At 44.7% G+C, this 19,780-nt stretch overlaps 6 protein-coding genes across 6 annotated transcripts; 1 reads left to right on the plus strand and 5 right to left on the minus strand.

Annotated features, from left to right (window-relative positions):
- Window positions 1–2,204: 2,204 nt before the first annotated feature.
- K450DRAFT_256659 (uncharacterized protein) lies at window positions 2,205–8,115 on the minus strand. Its single transcript, XM_051591540.1, has 26 exons — window positions 8,017–8,115; window positions 7,672–7,938; window positions 7,187–7,585; window positions 7,052–7,121; window positions 6,900–6,982; window positions 6,745–6,826; window positions 6,554–6,667; window positions 6,368–6,449; window positions 6,148–6,309; window positions 6,007–6,086; window positions 5,797–5,946; window positions 5,581–5,723; window positions 5,384–5,514; window positions 5,171–5,295; window positions 4,940–5,108; window positions 4,680–4,852; window positions 4,496–4,616; window positions 4,260–4,426; window positions 4,059–4,190; window positions 3,805–3,987; window positions 3,267–3,648; window positions 3,036–3,211; window positions 2,777–2,962; window positions 2,517–2,720; window positions 2,404–2,451; window positions 2,205–2,336 (listed from the first exon to the last, which is right to left on the minus strand). Exons 2-26 carry the CDS (start codon window positions 7,686–7,688, stop codon window positions 2,277–2,279), a joined length of 3,639 nt encoding a protein of 1,212 aa, XP_051441538.1. The 5' UTR covers window positions 7,689–7,938; window positions 8,017–8,115; the 3' UTR covers window positions 2,205–2,276.
- A 451-nt stretch (window positions 8,116–8,566) lies between these two features.
- Window positions 8,567–10,405, plus strand: K450DRAFT_256668 (uncharacterized protein). Its single transcript, XM_051591541.1, has 7 exons — window positions 8,567–8,725; window positions 8,803–8,839; window positions 8,909–9,061; window positions 9,141–9,437; window positions 9,503–9,783; window positions 9,847–9,993; window positions 10,058–10,405. The coding sequence occupies exons 1-7, from the start codon at window positions 8,657–8,659 to the stop codon at window positions 10,343–10,345; spliced, it is 1,272 nt and encodes a 423-aa protein (XP_051441539.1). The 5' UTR covers window positions 8,567–8,656; the 3' UTR covers window positions 10,346–10,405.
- A 471-nt stretch (window positions 10,406–10,876) lies between these two features.
- K450DRAFT_256679 (uncharacterized protein) lies at window positions 10,877–13,607 on the minus strand. The gene is made up of 8 exons (XM_051591542.1): window positions 13,187–13,607; window positions 12,558–13,101; window positions 12,035–12,497; window positions 11,842–11,955; window positions 11,701–11,775; window positions 11,578–11,633; window positions 11,319–11,513; window positions 10,877–11,257 (listed from the first exon to the last, which is right to left on the minus strand). The coding sequence occupies exons 1-8, from the start codon at window positions 13,210–13,212 to the stop codon at window positions 10,925–10,927; spliced, it is 1,806 nt and encodes a 601-aa protein (XP_051441540.1). The 5' UTR covers window positions 13,213–13,607; the 3' UTR covers window positions 10,877–10,924.
- On the minus strand, window positions 13,201–14,108 carry K450DRAFT_256683 (uncharacterized protein). Its single transcript, XM_051591543.1, has one exon. It carries the CDS (start codon window positions 14,092–14,094, stop codon window positions 13,354–13,356), a length of 741 nt encoding a protein of 246 aa, XP_051441541.1. The 5' UTR covers window positions 14,095–14,108; the 3' UTR covers window positions 13,201–13,353.
- Window positions 14,109–14,362: 254 nt separating this feature from the next.
- On the minus strand, window positions 14,363–16,376 carry K450DRAFT_256686 (uncharacterized protein). Its single transcript, XM_051591544.1, has 4 exons — window positions 16,179–16,376; window positions 16,088–16,112; window positions 15,515–16,015; window positions 14,363–15,421 (listed from the first exon to the last, which is right to left on the minus strand). The coding sequence occupies exons 1-4, from the start codon at window positions 16,365–16,367 to the stop codon at window positions 14,565–14,567; spliced, it is 1,572 nt and encodes a 523-aa protein (XP_051441542.1). The 5' UTR covers window positions 16,368–16,376; the 3' UTR covers window positions 14,363–14,564.
- A 5-nt stretch (window positions 16,377–16,381) lies between these two features.
- Window positions 16,382–19,671, minus strand: K450DRAFT_256691 (uncharacterized protein). Its single transcript, XM_051591545.1, has 10 exons — window positions 19,610–19,671; window positions 19,469–19,548; window positions 19,232–19,409; window positions 19,026–19,168; window positions 18,665–18,959; window positions 18,341–18,543; window positions 17,944–18,276; window positions 17,641–17,868; window positions 17,416–17,584; window positions 16,382–17,345 (listed from the first exon to the last, which is right to left on the minus strand). The coding sequence occupies exons 1-10, from the start codon at window positions 19,656–19,658 to the stop codon at window positions 16,522–16,524; spliced, it is 2,502 nt and encodes an 833-aa protein (XP_051441543.1). The 5' UTR covers window positions 19,659–19,671; the 3' UTR covers window positions 16,382–16,521.
- Window positions 19,672–19,780: the final 109 nt, after the last annotated feature.

A 19,780-nucleotide genomic window follows, 5' to 3' on the forward strand; every position in this document is an offset into this window, starting at 1 on the left:
GCTCAGGAACGGATGCGGATCGATAATGATTAGGTAAACTACTCCAACTGGTGTTATGTCGAGGGTATCCGTAAGGAGTATTGAACTTTGGTGGTGAGGAAAAGTGATGTTGTAAAGAGAGTTCATCTTTGCGAATAAATTCTATTGCTGTTGTAAACGTGACGAGTGCGAAACTACAGACAGCGAGTGTGAGATAAGAGGGACAGTAAGTGAACATGTTAGGCTGTGATTCTTTACCTGAGTTCCGGTCGTTCAACTTGGTTCAGACGAAAGTGTCGAACGTAAAAGAGGGTACTCATGAGCCGCGGTAGGTGGGTTTGTGCGAGAGCGCAGGCGAGTAAGGTGATAAGGTCATCCGAAGCAACTTTGAAAAGAGTTAGGAAAAGAGGTATTTTCAAGCATGTTGACCATTGCCCTGAGGTAAAAAAAAAATGACTCACCACTTGTGTGAAAAACCGTCAGGCCGTTTTCTTGCAGGTACTTGTCAGCAGCAGCCGATATCAAAGACAAGGCAGTTCGTATACACACAAGTTTCTCAATGGGAGTGGTTGCCAGTTCAGGCTCCTTGCCACTGTCTTCTATGCCAGTCAAGCCATCTTCTACGTTCACAACAAACCTCGGCATTTCATTGTCGGAATCCAATCTCCGTAAACATAACACAGCGGCATCAAGGTAGCTGATGGGCATTTCTCGTAGATGTGTAGATATGCCGTAGCCACTGAGAGTGTTGATTCCATGTCGATAGGCTGTACACATATCCACCAAGGACTTGTCATCTCTGCTCATGTAAGGCGGGAGGAATTTATGCCATATTTTTGCGTGAAGGAGGCCCAATAGATAGCTTCAGTAACGCAGTTAGTTAAAAAAAAAATCAATGTAAATCAGTGGCATGACAATGGTTCATTTGGACTCACTTCTCTACGAGTTCTTGGAAATGCTCCATTTCCTTGGGCATTTTACAGGCTTCTTTGATTAAAAAGTTACATACCAGCAGGTTCTATGGCGGGGAGCAGGTGAGCAATTATACAGCGTATGGCTATGAGACCACATGGTATCAACAAACCTGGTATAATTGGGTATAAATGTGAAGTATCTTCTCAACAGCATAAGCGGTATACTCTTTTAAAAATAAATATGTGCTGGAGAATTCCTGAATGGCAGCATTGGCGTCTCTCAAGGCTTCTTCATTCTCATCGAACGTGATTAAAAACTCGCCATCTCTGCGCAGATAAACTTCAATTAGCTCGTAGGTAAAAATAGAAAAATTAGAAGTTTCTTCCTTCACTTACAATTTATGATTGCGCCAGGCTGGAATAAGGTACACGGCTTCTTCCTCCGAGTGCTGAGAGGAATGGGATTTAGGGCCATAAACAAATGAAAAGAATAACGAACATCCATCCCTCCATACCTTTATTTCCCCTTCTAGTGGCCTGTCAATAGTGAGGACTGTAATTTTTCGTCGTTGGGAATAATGTGTTTCTTCACTGATGATTCGGATGGTTCGTAATTGTTGGAAGCCTTGGGGAAGCGGTTTGAGTTTGGATGATGGTTCTGTGCAGTTGCATTGGAGGACAAAACTTACCAGATACTTCAGTGACGTAGCCTTTCTCAATAGCCACTACTTTGCCATTGAGAGACTGATACTGGCCCTTATAGAATGGGGATGGTAGAAAGGCATGTGTTTCTGAGGATAACAAAAATGGAACATTAATTAAAAAGAAAACGGTGTGGGTTTGTGCTTAATTGCAGGGAGGTTAGCGCACTCACCAAGCGTACGCTTATTGATCGTCAAGCCAACGATACTTTGCGCATGTGGAATACAGACGAGCGCCGAGCGTAAAAAGATATTGATGTGGGGTAGACTTTTGAAAGCAACAAAAAACGGATTTTCTTCCAAGTCGTCTGACTCCAAGGCTGGATTTTGCTGCTCTGTCGGCCACTTGGGATCATAACTGCTGCTGGTCATTCTAGTTGCCACAGACTTAACGGAGGCCATGGAAATGGTTCGGGATCTCGGTGGGGGGAGCGGTGGTTGTGGTCGGTCTTTTGCAACCTGACTCTGAGAAGTAGAGCGAGTTTTACTTTGCTTAAAGACATTTGGGAATGTAAAAGACATTGGGTCCCCGTTTTTCCCTTTGATTATAAAAGCTCGGTCAAAGTGAAATGCTCAAGTGGACGAAAGGTGTCGCAACAGAAATAAATATAAAATACTGTGTGGTACAGCGCAAGAGCAGTGCGTAATTTTTTTTTTCTTTTCTTTTACATAAAAATTCGGTTTACAACGCTTTCCTCCTACGTTTCGAGGTCGATAGCCGTTCGTCTTCAGAATCGCTAGTCTAGAAACACACCATGTCAGAAAAAGATCTCTATACCATCATCCTATTTGCATCCCAGTTTGCTCACCGTATCAGCCGTAGGGGATCGTCCTTCAACAGGCCCAACACTGGCAGCCTAGAGGAACGAAAACACGTTGTTAAATCACCATATCAGGTAAAAGAGACTCCATTTCCACTTACTCGTTTGACAGTGACTTCCTCCTCATCTGAACTTGGCACAGGAAGACAGTCCACGCGAATTCGAAAGTCTCGAGCTGTGCTTCGTTTCATATTTTGCATCAAGTTGACTTTGGACTTCTTGGACAGCTTGATTAAATTTCCCTCAAACTGTTCTACAACATAGATCAAATTGGGAACCAGTTTGGATTCTCGAATGATTTTCGCCTAAGGGGGAGTCAGTGAAAAAGGGGATGGGTGATCATTCCATGAACATTACGTACCTTCTCCTTGAGGTTTGTACTCGCTTTCATTTTGCCTTTGTGATTGACCCTTGACCTTTCTTCAAGTTCTTCAAATCGTTGACCATACAATGTCAAGAATTTGTACATGTTATCCGTGAGCTGACTGACTTGTATTTTCACGACTTGGCAAAATTCCGGAGATAATTGCCAAGGCGTTCCTAGTTTCTAGACGTTGCCAAATTCAGGTATGAGCAACCCACCCGAGGTTATCCATCTGCAATGTACGTGCGTTGCTTACCAATCTGATCAGCCCGAGTAGCGCCTTGTAGCATTTAGCCAATGTTTTGACAAAGTTTTCCGCCGTTGCTCCCAGCAAATACGTCGATGCCAGTTTGATTTGGATATCAATGTACACTTTGATCCTTTCGCAAACTATCTGTTCAAAGTCTTGGGCATGGCTGGTTGGGTTGGTTCCTACTGCAAGGTTTAGGCTAACATGTAAAGCAAACAAAACAAAACCGCACCTTACCATCTTGAACAATATCTCCAGCCAATCGAAGTCTATTTAGAATCCACTCTATACCCTCGTATTCATGCTCAAGGAACGCAAACAATGAGCTGGTGGTGATTTGAAAAGTGTTGTTGTTGACGATCATGAAATGAGTTGGTTGTTGTTGAGTAGCTTGTGTATCGCTGTCGTTATCTATATCTCCAGCAATGGCGTTGATATCATTACCAATATGTACAATATTTTGGAATTGCCCTTGCTGTTCACTAAAAGCCATCAGAAGAGATAGGGCAGATTTGGCAACGCCTTGATCTTCGATGGCCCGATCTACACAAAAACCTTCTATCCACGTCGATTCGGCTGTCACATAGCCGGACTTTTCAGGGTCATGCGATGAGTAGGACTGGAGTAAAAAGGTCTTGAGATTCAGTAAACTTGCCGCCTCTTTGTACTGTGGTGTACGGTGTGTGATTAAGTCCTCCACGAGTTCCTGGAGGAAAGGCAGTGTGTAAGAAAAAGATTCGGTGCTTCTGTTCAGAACATGCTAGTACACACTTACCTGTAGAACCATAATCAAATGTTTGACTAGGATTTCCCCATCAACGTCGGAAGACATCTGAGAAGCTTGAGCAGCTTGTAGCAAGTTGACCAGAAAATGAACCATTTTGGTAGGATATAGATTATGGATAAGTTGAGGAAGCAGCACAAGACATTCTATGCTTAATGAGAGCTCAGTCGATGCCTGTTGATGATGCGAAAAGTCAAGTTAGAAAGTGGGCCATCCTATCTATGCATGCCTCTCGAATGATATACCTTGGATGGATTCTCTCCCACTGTTTGATCATCTTTATCACCAACTTTGGCCACTACTTCGGCCATGTAGAGGTGTGCCAAGCTGGCAAGGTGTTGATATGTAGATACATCAAGGTCTTCCTGTGAGGTAAGCTAGGAGAAAAACGTAGAGGTTTGGTTGTTACAGAACGATCATCGATATGAACTATTAACTATATTTACCTTAGAAAGCTTATGGTGAGTCACTGTCAAGATATACTTTACGAAATCAGTGTTACTGCGAAGAACAGTGGGTCCGGAGTCACCCGCAAATAATATATTGGAAATCATGGTGATGCCAGGCAAGGTGAGGATGGAGCTTTCCGCCATGGAAAGGGCTGATTTTCGACCTATACGTGGCACAGATGTCAATTCTCCTTCTATTGCCTGCAAGGTACTATGCACAGATTACAACATACCTCTTTCATTGGTGGACTTTTCTTTCAGTATACCGTGTAGAATTTTGAACTTGTTGAATAGTTTGGCTATAGATTCGGCATTTTCATCCGAATAGGTTTGAATCAAATGCTCCATACAAGCCTATAATCGTGTTAAATACCATTTTATACAGGTGATCCATTTGACAATTATCATTTCACTCACCTCATACGTACTGAGTAGCAGCTGTGCCCTGCAGTTATTACGCATTCCCACATTGGTCACCATATCGTAATTGGATGATTTATCGAGCTCAAAATCTTCTGGATCCGCCTTGCACAACCGGAAACAAAGTGAATCGATATGACCTTGTAAAGAGGCGATGTCAGATGAAGTTGCTGCCAAAAAATGGGTTAGAAATAACGGTTTAGTTAACGTGGCAAATAGTAGTTTACATCTTAATGCATGTAAGTGAGGGTACATACTGCCTTGATGACTTGATCTCATGGCAACCATAGTCTTTAGTAGTGCTTGGACCAAGGAGTGAATGGGTTCTACGATATGTACACTGCCTCCTGAGCTGGATTGTTCGACACATTTATCCAGCTGTAATGGATTATCAAACGACTGGTCTACAACAAAATATTTTTTGAACTGAAAGGTATGAGGTAAGTCAACCATTTGCATTGTCTGTGCTAGGAGAGTGATACACGTACTTGTAGCTGCAGCATGGCCAATATATCGCTTGCCAATTCCGGATGTTCGATGGATATCTTGGACAGATTCTCATACACCAGTAGTCGTACCTCAGGCTGCTGGCTGAAGCAACGCCTCAAGAGTCCTAAAAGCATCAAAAGGTTAGATTATGGGATTCACTAGTAATCACGCATTATACCCTAGTCTTCTTAATTGAATTAAAACCAGCATACCGAGAATTTCTAAGATTGATGAATCAGTAGAACTGACCGACGAGGTTCCAGAAGTGGTGGTGGGATTAGCATGTATGGAGTGAACGAGCAGAAGGAATCCATGGACGGCAATCTGTCTTCCTTCGGTGGCTCTAAAGGACATGGAATTGATCAGGACTTGTTCATGCTAGGCTGCAGTTTTATATCAATGTACATACTTTGCAAAGAGACCTTTACGTAGGATCAACATCAGAGCTTCCTTCAGTCGATTGTTACGTTGTATAATAGGGTTGAGTGAGCTCATCAAACGCTTTGCACTACCCAAGGGCAAATAAGACAAATAGTCGAGAGTTTCTCGAATCTATATGGATACATTAGCACTATGAACAACATGGATGGTCATATCATCACTCTTGTAGTCATTTGACACTCACTTTACTCATGTTATCTGATTCCATCAAGATATTTGGGCATTCCTTTCCGAGCAGATCTAAGAGGTCTAAAAAGTAGCTCACACTGTTGGCACGAGTAACAATACGAGAGAGGATGTGATTCATAATTTCGTGTCTGACAATGTCATGTAGCTTCACATAAAAAGGTTAATTTTGATATTCTCTATGTCAGACGCGTGAATATGTCCTTACCTTGAAGGTCCTTGCCAGAATATTAATGGCGAGTCGTGCGGCCTCTTCAGTCGGTGACAAATTACCAGAAGAAGTCCTTCCTATGAAATGTTATCTATTGAGCGAACCATATACGGAGTTATGGCATAGTCTTCTACCTACCTGAAGTTTTCTTAAATGGCGATAATGATACCGAGGAGTCAAGAAGCAGTACAGCCAATTGCACCAAGCTTTGCGTCACTTGGTCCCAGCCAGATGTAGTCTTGTCAATGACCGTATTCATCATGTCTTTGATGGGCACCTTGTACAATCCAAGTTGCTCCGCTGGATACCGTATTTAATCAGAGGGGTTATGGTTTATATGTGCCAGTCAAGTACTTACCATCTTTGAACCAAGGATATTGTTCTAATTTCTCAGCATCTTTGTAGACTGACATAATAGTAGACTTTAATAATTCCAGTACCTACGGGAACAATCACCTTGATAGGTTAGTCGGTGTACGATGACGCCAAGGCAAGTGTCTGCCTCTCGCACATCTCATATTCCTCTACCGATAGGCGAGCTTACCGTGTCTTCAAAGCGATGTATCCGGGCCATAGACAGCATGCATGCCAACGTGAAGGGAGTTAGAGCCCTGATCTTGTTTCGTTTTATGTACTTTAAGAATTCTGAACCAAGGTCCTATTGTTCGATTTGCCTTTGGTTTCAGTAGGTGCCACGACAAACACAAAGCTGCAAGGCAAGAAGGGATGTCATACCTGATCTTGCTTGATGGCAAAGCACATGTGTACAATAATTGTTCCTTCCACACGATTGAAATCGACTGCCTGCTTGTTCGCCCTTGAATATGAAAGTAGAAAGTTGAGGAAAGCGCGATGTGGTCAAACATAAAAATCATTACAAAGTCACGGACCGTTTCGTTGGCGTAGGTATATATTGTTCTTCTGCATCCTGAAAGTGACTGCAAATTTTGGTAATAATGAGTTGCTTCTCGCCCTGAAAGAGTGACATAAGTACAACAGCAAGGTCTTTTGCGGAAAGAAAAACTCTGAAGACTGGCATTACCTTTCGCGACAGGAGAAACAACTGGTATGCAAGTGGGGGGAGTTCATTGAGTTCGAGAACCGCCAGCTGTCTAAATCATCCCATTGATATGAGTGGACTGTTCGATAGGAGCAACAGCACACGTAATACACTGACCGCAATAACTTTTCGGTAACACGCTTCAGTTGCTTTGAGTTACATTCCATTTCATTGAAAGCCGATGCTATACCGACAGCGTAGGACGGATGCCATTTGCATGACACTAGCTTGTCGATGATATAATCCATATATTCGACTCCAGAGAGGATCTGAAACTTTCCCTCTATTTCCACCTCTATGACCTCTCTATCTACAGAGGTCACCAGTAGTTTTGGTAACAGATCAAACAACTTTGGTTGAACAGGCTCGCCTTTGCGCACAACATCAACAACAAACAGATTGACATCTCGAATAGCTTCCGTTGGCAAGGAGTCAATTTCCGGCAAAAGAAAATTAGCCATTGACGCGATTCTCTCATCTATCGGAGAACTTTTTTCTGGTATTTGCTCTGACAGCCTATTTTGATAATGAATACGATGAAATAGCAACAGTTAGATACGTGCTGCTGTACATTCCCCCAGGTGTGCGTATGATCCACTGACCAGTTCAAAGCTACCATAAACGTCGCTAATCTCCTTTCCCGTCCCAGAATGCTTTCCGAGTTTAATGGAGAACCTATGGATAGGAGGAATATTATAAAATTACGGCCATAGGTAGAGATAAAAAAGAGGGGTAGATAGTAAGCAAAATCATCGACAGAAAAATTACACACCTATGAATACAGCTCTAAACACGAGAATTGGGTCTGTATCATTGTTAGTCCCATACTTTTGGTTTGTATTAAGAATGTCTCGCAGCAACGTGGTGATCTGACAGTCAGTAAGACAATGAGGTTAGGAGCGGAGGGTTTTGACAGCAAAACCTAGGCAAGTGCTTGACATTCTCACATTTTCAATTCCCTGTTCATTTAGGTACTGTTCTAACTCTGCGTGGTTTGGTTTCTTAGCTAGCTTTAGAATGTGGGAATCCATTCTGACTGCCGCGCGACAAGTTCGCGTTGAGTTTTTTTTTTTTTTTTTAATAAGTGGCCCTTTTCGCCTGACCATGGTTCGCGTCGCGGTCACGTGGGACCAACATTCCTTTGACTGAACTGCACTATCTAACAGATCGAACGGCTAGTCCCATCATGATCAAAGTGATCTAGCAAAAGGGCCGTCAAAACTTGAATATGCAATGATGAGCATAGGATAACGACAAGATTTGATGGCAGGATATCGGTTCTTTCACGGCATAATTCATGATTGAGCGCACACATCTTCGAGAACTCGATGCCTATGCTAGCCTACAACAAGAAGTTCATCCATGATTGGCTCTACAGTAGCTTTCTTGGAGAATATTGGGGTAATCAAACTCAAGATCTTTGGCGATGGGTGACGTCTCATGAGAAGCTATGACTGCTTTCTGGGCAAGGTGGACAAGGCATCAACTCAGCCTCTCCTTCACCGTTTGTTTCTTTTTCCCTCTCGCTTTTTGATTGAACTCGGAAAAAAGCATCGACAAGCAAAAAGCGAGTTCTTCCACAGATTAATGAATACTTCTCAAACTGCACCTAACGCCAAACCCGCCTTGCATGGTGTCAAAATAAAGCAAAGAAAGGTACGTTGATCGACTATGCGGATTGGGAAGTTTTTTTTTTGCAACCACCGATCTCACCTCTTGGCACCTTTGATCAGAGTGTACAAAAGGCCCAAGCCAAACACGAACCTGAGAGTAAGTGGATCATCTAACATAGCGCAGGTTCAGATTGGACGGGCGTTGACTAATCATGCTTGCCACCAGTTTTTAGAGATTCCTTTTTAAAACCGCTCAACGCAGCCAAACCTAACGACTACGACGACTTGTCACAAAAGCTTGACGTTGCTGGAAACACACTTGATTACAGAAAATACAGTGACTCTTTGTTTGAAATCCTTATCATTGGTGGTATCCTTGGTACGTCTTTCATTGGCTGTTGATAAAAACATCATTTGCCGTTCTTATACTCACTGAAACCCCCAACCAATGTTTTTAGAACCTGGTGGTGTAATCGATGAAGATGCTGAACGCAGTCCTTTTAGTATCTTTTCTGCAACCGACGAACTCGATGATGTTAGAAAACACGTAGAAGTGTTTAACAAACTGATTCGTCGTTACAAGTATTTGCAAAGATCCTTTGAAGAGACTCTGCAAAATATTCTCCAATATATCAACAAATGGACGCCTGAAGAGAACAACAAGCTGGCCACCGCCGTTGGTTTCTTTATCACCTCCCAGCTTGCCTCTTTGTCGGTTCTTAAGACCCTTCTTAAGGATTATTTGGTCAAGGATGGTAAGTTCTTCATTTCATGATATATAGTTAAATGGATCTACGGTTTCTAATGCTGTCCCCTGTAGGTCATTCTCTGCAGTTTGTCACTGCTACCTTCAAGGCTATTCTGCTTGATCAGTCCATGGAACAACTTGGTCGTGCATTGATTAGTTGTGGCCTGGATAGCAGATTGATCGACCTCTTCCCTCCTAACAAGAGAGACGAAGAATGTCTTGCTCGCCACTTTGAGGCTGAAGACATGAAGCCTCTCGTTGAATTCCATCAAAGAAATCAACGCAACTCTCACAAGGATGAGATTTTAGATCATATGAAGGAGATGGTCGATAACGAAGCTAGTCCACAGGAGGTAAGCCATCCTGATAGCATTCTTGTTAACTCTGAATAGATTTTTATTAACATGGATTCTCAGTTCACTGCCTACATCAAGGGTGAAATCAAGAACGGGCTCTCTGAACAAGATGCCATTCAAATGACCTGGACCGCCATCATTGACAGTGTTGATCTCCTCAATGCTCGTCCAGATCAAATCGAGCAGACGGTGATGGGCTATTTGAAGGTAAGATAGGATGAAACCGATTTATGTGTTGTTCATGCTGGACACTGACTGATGTGCAAACTAGGAATGGGTTTCTGTTCTCGAAACATTCTCCAACTCACCCAAGACGGAGATCATCTTGTTGCAAAAGGTGCAACTTAGCTGCTACGAGAACGCCAAGTTAACCAAGTTCTATCGTCAAATCGTCACGCTCTTGTACAAGGAGGATGTCGTGTCTGACACCGCCATTGTTTATTGGTCAGAGAAGGGCATTAAGCCTCAAGGCAAGAATGTTTTCTTGAAGCAGATGGAGCCTTTCATCAAGTGGCTTCGTGATAATGCTGAAGATAGCGAAGAGTCTGATGAAGAGTAGATGTGTTTTTCCTTTCGTACCGTGGTTGGTTTGCTTTACAATTTTTCTCTTTTTATGATTTTGTGAATAATTAAACGATTAAAACCAAAAAAGAAGGGTGATAATACAAGTGTATGGGTTCTATTCCATGTCCATGTCGACAATGCGTTCATCGCCGTGTTCAAGCTTACGCTGCTCGTAATGGTCTCGATGGTGAAGAATGGCTTGTTTGACTTGGTCAAGGGTCAAACCGGTACTGACCGTGAAAGCAGGCATAATGACCCGCCTTGACTCGGCTGCTTCTTGCTGTCGCTTCATTTCATCTCGCCACTCGCTGTCAGCCCAACACTCTCTTTCAAACCGTTCCATCGTTCGCTTTTGTTTATACAAATCCACTGTCCAAAGTTTCTGAAGCCCAAAGCGTATCAGTGTGCCGTACAGCAAGTGTATGGTTTTCTTTTTTTTTTTTGGAAAAAAAAAAAAAAAACTTACCGCTTGTTCCTGAAGCTGACGATGGTATGCTCTTCGTCTCTCTCGTTCGGCTTCTTCTTTCGCTCTGAACATAACGAGAAAAAGGGTGGAGAGTGATAAGTATAAGGCTCACAGCAGTGGAATTAACATAGCAACTGACCTCTTGGCAGCTTCAAGTTGCTCCATCAACTTCATTTCTTCCTCTTTGCGCTCCTTCTCTTTTCGTTTGACCAGTTCCCTAGCCTCTCGCTCATTCTCCTCTCGCAACCGACGCTCTTCTTGGAATTTCTGCCACAGTGGATCCACCTTCTGACTGTCCTGCGCTGGCGATGTGTTTGCTGAGGGTGACGTCGAGTCAACCCCGGCGGATGGAGGTCCAGCGTTGTGTGATGAAACTTGGGATCCTCCATCCGCCCGCATCAAGGCCAACCACTTGTCTTCGTTCTGCAACACAATCTCCGGCTAAAAAGTGCGTCAGCAATGTATAGATACAACAATATGCTAGCTCAACCCCATCACGTACCTTCTTCTCTTGGTCTTTCTCGGGAGGAGGACTAGGACCTGATATGGTCGCACCCAATGCCAGCTTGGGACGGTTACCAGACAGTGAAGTGGATGCAAGTGAAATAGGAGGTGATTTGGATAATGCTGGTGCGTTCGCTGGTATGACGGGTTTGGGTGGTTGTGGAGCTTGTGCCGGTGGTGGAGATAGTTGTAACTAGCAACATGAAGATGGTTAGATGTCAGAGTTAAACAGCTGCTGCTGGTTTAAAGTTACATACGTCTTGTTTTACACTGGGGAATGACTTTGACGTTCGCCGTTTCTTGGGTACAAATTCTGCTATATGCCATGATTAGCCATAAGCAACAAGGTAAGGCTAAACACTGAGAACTTCGGAGCATACCTGTGTCATCATCCGAACCTTGCGTCAACCGTCGAGAAGTTGATCTCACACGTTTGGAAGGAGCAGGGGTGAAGTCTACTATCCGTATAGTCAGAGACTGAACTTCGCACGGCAACTATTGGCAAAAACATGCAAGCTAACCTTTAAATTCATCGTCGTCGTCTTCTTCTTCCTCAGCTTCCTGGATTTCTTGCTGCTCATTCAATTGCTCCTTTAACCGCCTCAATTGTTCTTCCAGCTGCTCGATGCGTTTCTCTGAATACACACAAGTGAAGTCAGATGGTCAGGTTCTCGAATGAAAGTAGAGGTATGTAACGGCCGGTGTGAGACTTACCTTTGGCTGACATGACCTTCTTTGGAGCGGGAGCAGGGACTTCGGCGGAGGAGGGAGCCTGCTTATTCCATCGCTCATTGAACACGGCTTCCAGCGCTTGACCCATCTGGTAAACTTCATTGTCGGGGGTATTGAAAATGTAGCAATTGTGGAAAATGAGTCGTACGTCTGCCTCAAACTCGGCTACATTCTTGTACTCGCCGGCATTCAATTTCTTTTCAACCGTGGAAATATCCATAGGGTGCTTGACCACGTCAAAGTAACCGACGATATTCCAAGCAACCGGATCAACAGGGAGAAGGAATGGCCAAGCAATGGCATTATGCGCTGGCTTTTTCATTTCATCTAATGCTTTTCGACATCGTTTTCGTTCATCCGACGACAACCCTGTGGATGCGTCTTTTGGCTCCTTTTTCGATACCTTGGCTGGTGCGGGGGTTTCTACTTTTTTCGGCGGGACAGGCTAAGGGAACAAAGGATGAGTGGATGTCAATGGTAAGTTTGACGATAGTCTACTACATACAGCGGGAGCCGATGGCTTTTTGTACACGGCTCGATCAAAGGCTTTCTCGACTTCAGCCGCCATCAAGGAGACGGGAGAATCAACGCCATTGAAGGTATAGCAGTTCGTAAATATGAGTCGAACGTCGGCTATGAACTGGTCCAAGCTAGAGTACTGACGAGCATTGACCTTGGTTTGAACGGTACCGAGATCCATGGGATGCTTAATAAGGTCAGGATAATGGGGTATGTTGAATTTGACAATATCTACAGGTTCAAGAAAAGGGCCGGCACTTTTGTTTTTCTTGAGGTTTTTGAGTGTGGTGGTACACCATTGCCATTGTTCTTTGGAAATGGCCGGGTTATCGATGGCGTTGTCTGGACCAGGCTGAGCATGGTGAATGCTGGAAGATGGCTGCATGGCTGACGGTTGTACAACGGGATGCTCTACAGGCATTGCGTCGATCTCAGTGAATTGTTCGCCCATAGGTTGATTATATACAGGTTGTTCGTAGGATACATTCATAGACTGAGATGATTCATGTTCTTGTGTATGATTCTGGCTGCTGCTGGGTCAAGAAAAAAAAAGGGGGGGGGAGGTTCAGACAACGTAGTGGAATCAATTGCAGCCTGGCTTCTTGCTCTACTTACACAGTCGAGTCTGTCACAAAGTTCATGATTTCACCACGCTAAAAAAAAACGAATGTCTGGCTAGTCTCGCGTCTCCCAAAATTTAATTTCCAGAAAAAAAAAAGCTCCCTCTCGGCGGTCAAAGCACCTTCTATCATCGCTAAGCCACCGTCCATGAACATCCGTTTTCAAGCTTTGACAGGCGTGGATTTTACTCTTTTCTTTTTGAGCTTCCAGATTTCTACGTCTTCATTTACAGAAAGCCGAAGAAGCTTCTTAGGAACAAGTTTGATTTCAAATCCTAGTCGTTTAGCCTCCGAGACAAAGTGGTTCACCACTAAATCATCTCGATGCTCAAGGGATACAAGAATGGTCGATAGGGGGGATGCTAATCGGTAGATGCATGTGAGGAATATCTCAATGAGATCCATGCTATATATACAGTCTGCTGCTACGATGTAAGAATATGGGGGATCAAAGTCGTTGATGCGTTCGGGGTGATTGTAAAAGTCGATCCAATCCAACGCCGTGACTCTCGCTTTGGGGTCTTGAACCTGCACACCCACGGACGCTCCCTCCGCCATCCATTGTCGAATTTCCCACTGGTTGCGACGTACGTTTTCGCCTAACACTCGGTCGATGACTTCTTGTAGATCCGTCAACACCACATCATAGCCACAAGCTGCCATAGCCAGTCCTCCCAGACCACAGCCGCTACCTAACTCTATACATTTTTTCGTTCCAAAGTCGTCGTTGACTAACCGCTTCACAGAATCCATTAAATAATACGCCAGTACTCGTGAGCTGTCCCATACGGTTGTACCGTGGTTTTGAGTATTATTTTGCTGGGTCATGGTAAGAGATAAGGTGGGAGTGAGTGGAAAGGAGAACACTGGAAGGTGTTTTATTTCTTGTGCAGAGTCTTCCATGTTGCAAGCAAAAGGGTATGAAGAAGGCAAACCTGAGTTGATTGCGAAGACCGAAAAAAAATAAGTGCTGCCCAGTGGAGATCCGTGTCACGTGAATAGACGTTAAGCTACACATGAAACACTCTTTGCCCATTGTAAAGGGTGGTTAGCAAGCATTTATTAGACAGAACGGTAATGAAATCTCATTAATTCGTGTTAGCGCTTTCGTTGGAGAGGGATCAATGTGATGTAGGTACAGCATAGGCCATATTACAGCGAGCGGCCGGCATTATGATACATAGTTGCATTTATTTCTTCTAATTATGTGGTTTCGGTAATGAAGATATGGCTAAGAAAATCTATAGAATGAAATTGTGAGGCCACTGTGATAGCACGAACAGAGCATGAAGTATCCGAGTGGGGGGCGGAGGTGTATACATGAGACAAGAGGGAAATGACAATAAGATTATAAAACTACACTACACTGAGCTCTACCAAGGAATAGTCACCTTGATTCCTTCGCGTTGACCAATGCCTTCAACGACAACCTTCTCAGCGCTCACTACGCATCCTTCTAACAAAGGAATGCCAGACCATGCGTATGACCCAATGAACCACAGACGAGCTTTGCCCTGTCGATCACCCAAAATCTTTTCACGCGGGTTGGAAGGAGAACTGCAGAACAAGTCCTTCAGTGCTTCCTTTGAGTCAAGCGTAACGGTGGCTCTTTGAAACCATGACATGGAGAGAATGGACTCAGGTTTGGGAGATGCAATTGGATTTGTAGTTTGTAGGTAAACCGTGTCGGAACCAATGTCGGTATGGGTCATGTTCAAGATATGCGTGGTCATGGTGGTATCGTATGGGTATGAAATGATGTTAGTTGTATCAGTTAGTTTGATGGACTTGTCCAAGGTGGCCAAGTTAAGGGCTCTCCATGACGAGCGATCTCGTGGTAACAAACCGGTGTCCTTGTGGTTGATGACCAGAGAGGTATCGTACTGGAATCGAGAGAGGGTGCTCATTTGATCCTCAAGTTGACAGGCAATGCGTTGAACGGTTTTGCTGTCCCCTTGATGTGCAAGCACAGTGTCTCTGTACCGTTGAATCAATTGGAGCGCTTGGTTGCCCTGCGTGGCAAATACGATGTGATCAAACACATAAGCCTGGCCAGTGGCATCGATGACGCGAATCAAAGGATCGTCTTCGCCCATAAACACCGGCTCCATGCTGACAATTTCCGTCCCCAAATGAATATTCTTGACAGGTGCGATGAGCTGCCTTACCACCGCCTCTACGCCTTGTGCCACAATATACGACTCATTAAACAGTCCCATGGCGATGTACTCTAACCGCCCAATGAAATTCAAACATTAATCACCGTTACCGGGGTTGATAGCCTCTGACAAGTCGATCGATCCCTTCCTTGGATTGTTCTTACCTAATACGTCAACAGCGGGATAGCTGAGCATGGATGCCCAAGAATTGGTGCAAACAGCGGCAAAGAGTGGGACAAACACGTGAAGGACAAAAAATGAATGGAAATAGTTGCTTTGAAACCACTGCCCCAGGGTCATGTTGGCCATGCGGTGTCGGTCATTGCTGAGATTGCCTCGGGTATGATGCCATGCCGCCAAGATGAGAAGTTGGAAATAAGAAAGTGTAACAATGGTAGAGTGATACAGCCATATTAAAAAGCCGGAGACGGAGTGCCGTGCCTTGGTGTAGCGAGACAAGGTGCCTACGGATCGACTGCCCGAGTATAACAGGTACGAGGACGTATGGGACTTTTCAGGCACATCTTGCGGCTTCAGGAGAATGGGATCATAGCCGCTGCCACTTTTGTACGGCGAATGGATGGTATACCAGCCAAAGCTGAAGTTGGCCCGCTTGACGGAAATATTGAGGTGTTTATACATTTTGGTCAGTCGATCATAATATCCTACACGGTAAAATGATGTTAAGACAAAATAGCTCGCATATCCAACATATGACGTCTCAAGTTTGATCTAACCTGACATAAACGATCGCATCGGTACCTATACACACATGAAACAGTCAGGCGTCAGGGATCAAGTCAAGGAGGGAGTGGGTCAAGCACTTACGTCGATTCGTATATTCTTTTCCTCAACGCCAGTCGACACCGAGATGGACGCAGCGTCCATGCCCAGGGAGGAGGCTTTCTCGAACAAATGAACATCGACCGATGCATTTGCCAACAGATGAGCAGCAGTTAGACCAGCTAACCCTGAGCCGATAATGGCTACCTTGGCGGCCGAGCTGGGTTGGGTCATATGGAAGGAAGGGATATGTGAAAAGTAATTGAAAAAAGCAAAATTTTATTACTGGGCTGGGTATGAAATGGGCATGTGGCGTATGGGAGACAAAACGTATGTCCGCGTCATCTGGTTGCCACTAATATACTTTTTATAGAAATCAAGCCACTGTCTATCGATCGTCTTCATCATCTTCAGGTGCTGGTGCTGGGGCAGCAGCAGGCATGGGGTTTTGAAATCGAAACTGGCGAACATACACCAACCATCCAACCAGGACACAGAGCGCCAAAATCATCAAACTTTCCACTAATTCATCTTCTTCAGAGTAATCCTCGTCGTCTATGCCATTGCCACCTTCATACAAGCTATCTTCTTCGTCAATTTCATTCTGTCGTCGATGCCGATCGTATTGCCGCGCTAAATGCTCTCCTTCATCGCCGATATCCCATTCCGGCCGATTGTCGTCCATGACCTTCCGCTGGATCTCATTGTTTTTCTTTTTGATGGCTTTGGTCCACCAAGCCGTCCAACTAGTGAACTGTTCATCTTCGGAGGAGTCGGCATCATCGCCCGATGAGAGGGGACGCCCGACATCTCGGCCAAAGAAATAATTCCAGTAGTATCGAGCATGCAGCTTGATCAATGACAACTTGACCACCAGATACGCTTCACGGTTGTAATGGAGCGAGCTATCGTACCACCGCTTGGCCAAATGGAAATCACGCACGGTGCCAATACCGTTCTCATACATCCAGCCAAGGTTCCACATGGCTAGCGATGACCGTTCCATTTCAGCTGCCACTTGATAGCATGACGCGGCCTTTTCGTAATCCACCGAAGTGCCAATACCATGATAATAGCAATCGCCCATCTTGACCCGAGCTTCGACATTGTTTTGATTGGCAGCTCTGGTCCAATAGATTAAGGCATGCTCTTGGGCTGCTTGATTGTCCATGTCGTCCGTGACATTGCGCACTCGATTGAAAAGTGATGGTTCTTGATAGATAAAGATGAATTAAAAAAAAAAATGAGTGTGGGTCATGAGGCATTCAAAAAAAGAACTTACGGTCATCCAGTAGCCATGCAACATTCGACTGCGCAAGCTCAAACCCTTTCTCAGCAGCCAGCATGTAATACAACACAGCTGAATCATAATCATCCCGCATATAGGCATGGTATGCTTCGTCAAACGTGGAGTATAACCAGTCACCGCGCTCTACCATCATCTTGTAGTACTGTAGTAGCAGGTATTAGTCAATGCCACAGCGAGATGAGAAAATGGCTCACTTACGGTAACTGCGAGGACACAAGACTGTTGATTGGATACTTCGGAAGAATAGATATTAGCAAGCATGTACATGGCTCGCAGGTTCTTCTTGTGACTGGCAGCTTTTAGCAATGCCATAGCCTCGTCTGTCATTTCGCCAGTATTGAAGTACAGAGTAGCCAAGTTGACCTGTGCTTCATCGTATTCCAATTCAGCTGCTTGTTTGAAGAGAACTCTGGCATTGACCAAATCCTATGGGAAAGTCAGGTATGAGTGCTATGCGGGCCAACCTCTTTTTTTTTTTTCACTCTGTCGCTCCACTCGTACCTGTTTTCCAAGAGCGCCGGTATAAAGCATCTCTCCTAAACTATTGGCAGAAGCAGGATCATCCAATTGCGTGCCGCGCATAAACCACATTTTGGCCTTCTCCAAGCTGGGTTGTACGCCGTCCCCTCGTCTGTACATTCTCCCCAGCATACCAGCTGCTTTTCCGGCGAGTTTGGCTTCCTGTGGCTGCAGTTCCGGTGCATTGGTATCGTCGTTGTCGGGAAAGAACTGTTTGGTCACCATGCTAAAGAATTTGAACGCCGCTTTCATGTTGCGTTGAACAATGGAAGTTCCAACGCTGGAACCTTGATAGTAAATTTGTCCCAAAACAATCTACAGGAAAATGAGCAAGTAAGGACAGATAGCAAGTGAGAGGATGAGATGGAAAATAGCTTACCTGTGCTTGAGGATCCTTCCTATTCTCAGCTTTGGTGTGATACATGTGAAGAATTTCGTCCAAGCTGACACCATCTTGTTTTTTGGAGCTGGTCATGGAACTTGCCTTGGAACCGAAAAGCCCGCCTTTATCATCCCAGATGGGTAATTTCGTCAGTCTCAACGGTGGCCCACCCGGTGGTCCTTCTCGGTAATGTTCCATAACTAGATGTAAAGAGGTTCAGTGAGTGCTACAATAGGATGGAATTCCACGAAGACTTGAATGGCTCTCTGGCTGAATGCCCGGGCGACGGTTGCCTTTCCATCCCTGCCATGCCATACGCACCTTTGTCAGCCACTTCTCGATAGTAATACAGTGCGTCTGCACAAGATTGTTCGGTTCCAATGCCCATGAGGTATCGATAGCCAAGAGTGAGACTTGCACCCACATCACCGCCAAACGATGCAAATGTATGATAGATCAATGCCTTTGCTTGGTCCCGTTCTACGGCGTTGCCAATGCCTGTAGCATACATAAAGCCCAGGTGTTGTTGGGCTGTAGCATTGCCTGTCCGCGAAGCCAGCGTGGAGTAATATTGAAAGGCTGCCGTGTAATTTCTGGGATGATTGTATTTGGCATACTAAAGATGGAAGGGGACTGAGTGGGGAGACAGTGAGAGATGGCAAAGAAAGCAAGGATGACTCACGAAATTCATATCGGCAAGCGCAAATAAAGCATCATCATGGCTATGAACTGAAGCGGCTTCTTCAAGCAAAGTCACAGCCAGCTGTAGCTTGGCGTCTACAGAGGAAGACCGAGCGAGGGCGTCGTGTCTGAAACTAGGTTCATCTTTGGGGTGGTAAGGTCGATAAGCTGAGCTAGACAATGAATAAGGAGCTCCCAAGAACTCACTGATAATTTGTAAAATGTCAGAAACAAACGGAAGTTGTGAAGACTTTCGCACGTTAGCCTCTCTTTCTCGTTGTTTCTGAGCAATGAGCTGGAGCTGATACATGGCCGAATCATACAACGCCTGTCCGCCTTGCCCTTTTAACCGCAATGGATCAGGGTCTACTGTTTCGCGCGGTTGCTAAATGAAGAGGGTTAAAAGAGGTCGGGTCTATGTATCGAGGGTTCGAGATACCGTACCTCTTGCGTGTCCTGAACCTGTTCCTGTGCATAAACCGAGAGATTGGCGAGGTTTAAAGCAACCATGGCCATGGCCAAAGCTGAAGCAGCAATGAATAAGAGAGTGCTTGATTGAAGTTAGAATAGTGAGCAATGACGTACCTGACCATGGTGAGAGCCATTTAGCAGGCTGTAAATGATGGATTCGCATTGAATGAATGACAATGGAGAGGCTGCCCAATACCGCACAGCAACGTTATTACCACACCGGGGTTTGAATTTTGGGCACAGAAGTTTTGAGACAAACTCTCCCAAATTATAAAATTGAATCAA

This window comes from Umbelopsis ramanniana (genome assembly GCF_025399195.1).
Source record: "Umbelopsis ramanniana AG unplaced genomic scaffold K450scaffold_63, whole genome shotgun sequence".
Lineage (NCBI taxonomy): Eukaryota > Fungi > Mucoromycota > Umbelopsidomycetes > Umbelopsidales > Umbelopsidaceae > Umbelopsis > Umbelopsis ramanniana.